The sequence below is a fragment of the Bison bison genome, unplaced genomic scaffold (genome assembly GCF_000754665.1).
Source record: "Bison bison bison isolate TAMUID 2011002044 unplaced genomic scaffold, Bison_UMD1.0 scf7180017864248, whole genome shotgun sequence".
Taxonomy (NCBI): Eukaryota; Metazoa; Chordata; class Mammalia; order Artiodactyla; family Bovidae; genus Bison; species Bison bison.
In genome coordinates this window covers 122,687-125,985 of record NW_011494820.1, presented here as the reverse complement: position 1 = coordinate 125,985, position 3,299 = coordinate 122,687, and the positions used below count along the sequence as shown (strand labels likewise).

Here is a 3,299-nt window from a genome sequence, read left to right as displayed (position 1 = left end):
ATCACTGGCAGGGGTGCTGGCCAGAATCCGCACTCAAGGGTGTGTGGTGTCATTCCGGGGGCTCACCCTGTTCTCCCGACAGTGCCTAAGGAGGCGGGGGCCACGGAGGAGCAGCCCGAGGTGAAGGAGGCCCTCATCTCCACCTTCCTGCAGGGGTGTGTGAGGGGCTGCTCAGGAGCCAGGGGTCAGCAGAGAAGGCCTGAGAATGTGGGCCCTAAGGGTGCAGGTCCTGGGAGTAGGGGGCGGTGCCACCACTGGGGAGGAGCCCCATCCTGCACCCCCACCCAGCTCTGTTCTGCTGGGGTCGTGGGGCTCGGCTCCCCACTGGAGAGGAGTCCTTCCCCAGGACCCTGACCGTGGTGTCTAGCCCCACGGCCCCCAGACCCTCCTTTCTGTCAGGCTCCTCAGGGTATCTCCTCCCCGTCTAGGACCCAAGCTGTTGCTGCACAGATGTCAGAACCTGCAACTTTCACAGATCTTGCTGGGCAGAAGAAAGGTATGAGCAGGGTGGGCACACATCTGTGCATGGGGGGCGGGGGCATGCAGGAGGCTGCTCGGCGGGCCGCCCCCGGACTGTGGGGCTCCTCCGGACTGTGTGGCCCTAGGAACACCTCTGGCCCAGTGAGGCCGGGGCTCCCTGCCCTCTTGTGGACCCAATTCTGACCTGCGCAGGGCTCCAGCACCTTGGCGTGTTTTAAACTTGTATTTTATGGAAAATACTGAGTCTGCACAGAAGTTGGGAGGAAGGAGCCCTGCATCCCGCACGCCCACTGCCTGTAGGATCACTCTTCACTGACTTGCTTCGTTAATCTACCCACTCCTCCCTTTCCTGTGCTGCCTACCATTGGTCATCCTCATTGCCCCTTAACCCCAACACCTCTGCTGACCCATCAGCCCCGCAAAGGATCCCATGTCCATCAAGGTCAACCTGAACCTGCCAGGGTTCTGGCCCCCCAGCCCTTGAACCCACTGCCTTTAGTGTCCAGAACCTGTCCTCGTATTATACTGCCTGGCGGGGCTCCCTCTGATCTCTGTCCCTCCCGAGCCCCTTCCCAGACCAAAGGCCAAGTGGACAATAGGAGTAAAAGTGGCACGGACCCCCCCGGGGAACCCCTCAGCTCCAAGCTCCAAGCCTAGCCTGACCACTTGCTCAGCTTTGCGCTCAGCTCCCCTGCACCCACCGCCCTCCACTTTGCAGGCTGCCTGCTGCCCTCTGAATGCCTGCTCTCCCTCCAGCCACCTACTGCCTCAACTGCCCAGACCCTGCTTCCCCAAGTTCATGGTCCCCTAAATCACACCTTGGCTCAGATGCTTTTGAGCCAAAGAGACCCCTAGTCATGGTCAGAATTTCTCGCTTCTGGCAGTGCTGGCCCAGCTCTGTGTGTCTGTCGGCACTTCTGACCTCAAGCCCAGGATGGGTCTGGAGGCAGGTGTTCAGGCACGTCTGTGGAGCACACAGCTGGCTGAGCCAGGCTCTGGCCCCCAACAGAGCTCCTGGCAGCAGAGGCCCGTAGCCACCTGTCCTTGGCCGAGGTGGGCACGGAGGAGTTCCTGAAGAAGCTCACTTCGCAGATCACAGAGATGGTGTCGGCCAAGATCACACAGGGTAAGGCTGGCTGATGATGGAGCGAGCTCCAGGGGAGGCCGAGACCGCACCCCCAGGCTGGGCCCTCCCCACCCACATGCCCTGGAGACCTGGGGGAGACGGCCGGTCGGGCAGGCCCTTTGAGGGCCTCACGTGTCTTGTGTCCCTCAGCGAAGCTGCAGGTGCCTGGAGTTGACAGTGACGAGGAATCGAAGACGCCATCCGCATCCCCCCGGCATGGCCGTTCACGCCCGTCTTCCAGTGTCCAGGAGTCGTCCTCAGAGTCCGAGGACGGGGACTCCCGAGGAGAGGTGTGTGGGCAGGCGAGGGGTGGGGGAAGGGGAGGTGAGAGCCTGGGGCAGGGTACAGGTCCTGGTACCTGGTACACGGGGAAAGGAGGTGTGGGACACCTGTGCATGGCCAGCATCGCCACCCTGACTCAGGACACGCCCAGAGCCCCGCAGACTCCTCCTGATCCCTTTGGAGCAGGCTGCCTGCACCCCTGAAAGGAGCTCCCTACCCGGACCTGGGTCAGGCCTGTTCTAGAGCTTCAGAGAATCTCAGGATGGCTGTGTCTTCTCCACTGAATCCTCAGGGCCTTGTAGCCTGAGGCCTTGGGAGGCCCATTGGGCCTCTCCCAGCCCCGCTCCCCTCTGCTGTCTGCACGGGGTCCCTGGGACCTTGGGAGACCTGGCTGGCCCCAGCGCAGGCCCGACACAGCAGCTCCTCCCTCTCACCTGCAGATCTTTGACATCTATGTGGTCACGGCTGACTACCTGCCCCTGGGGGCTGAGCAGGATGCCATCTTGCTGCGGGAGGGCCAGTACGTGGAGGTCCTGGACTCTGCCCACCCTCTGCGCTGGCTCGTGCGCACCAAACCCACCAAAAACAGCCCCTCTCGGCAGGGCTGGGTGTCGCCTGCCTACCTGGACAAGCGGCTCAAGGTAACTAGGTGGCTGGAGGGGTGGTCCTGGGGTCGCAGGCAGGAGCCTGACCCTCGAAGGGCAGGCCAGTGCTCAGGCTGCCTGTGACTCCACCCTGTTTCGCACCAGCTGTCTCCTGAGTGGGGGCCAGCAGAGGCCCCTGAGTTCCCTGGGGAGGCTTTGTCAGAGGACGAGTACAAGACGAGGCTGAGGTGAGGGCCCCCAGACAGGTGCTGTGGGAAGGTGGGTTTCTATGGGGGAGCTCTGAGATGCTAATTTCCTATGGTGGGGCTGTCGGGTCGGGGTGGGGGTGCCTTCCTTCCGTTGTCTGGCCTGGCCCGTTCTGAAAGCGGTCAGCGCAGTGCATGCGACTTGGAAGTGCCCTGTTGAGCAGCTGACTCCTGGGTCTCCCCTTCACGGCTGTCGCCCTGCCAGTGCCATCATCCGGGACCTGCTGCGCTCAGAGCAGTCCTTCGTGGGCGAGCTGCAGTTCCTGCAAAGCCACCACATGCAGTACCTGGACCGCTGCCCCCATGTGCCCGCAGCCGTGGCCAGCCAGAAGGCAGTCATCTTCAGAAACGTGCAGGACATCGGCCACTTCCACAGCAGGTGGGCCTGGAGGCGTTTCCTTTGGTCTGTATGTGTGTACGTGCGTGTACATGTGTGCATGCTCAGACACAGATACATGTGTGCACACAGCAGTCACGCGTGCACAAGACACACTCACGTGGATGCTCACACTTGCACACATGTGTACTGGCAGGCCTGGGCCCCAGGGGCGGGGGGCGGGG

At 62.6% G+C, this 3,299-nt stretch overlaps 1 protein-coding gene across 1 annotated transcript in view; it reads left to right on the top strand.

The window, feature by feature from the left end:
* Positions 1-3,299, top strand: part of OBSCN (obscurin, cytoskeletal calmodulin and titin-interacting RhoGEF) — a 225,824-nt gene that overhangs the window by 202,640 nt on the left and 19,885 nt on the right. The window contains exons 80-86 of the mRNA XM_010847289.1: positions 83-155; positions 429-496; positions 1,490-1,606; positions 1,757-1,896; positions 2,329-2,529; positions 2,638-2,720; positions 2,944-3,117. Coding sequence (XP_010845591.1) covers positions 83-155; positions 429-496; positions 1,490-1,606; positions 1,757-1,896; positions 2,329-2,529; positions 2,638-2,720; positions 2,944-3,117 — 856 coding nt within the window. The remainder of the gene's footprint in view (positions 1-82; positions 156-428; positions 497-1,489; positions 1,607-1,756; positions 1,897-2,328; positions 2,530-2,637; positions 2,721-2,943; positions 3,118-3,299) is intronic.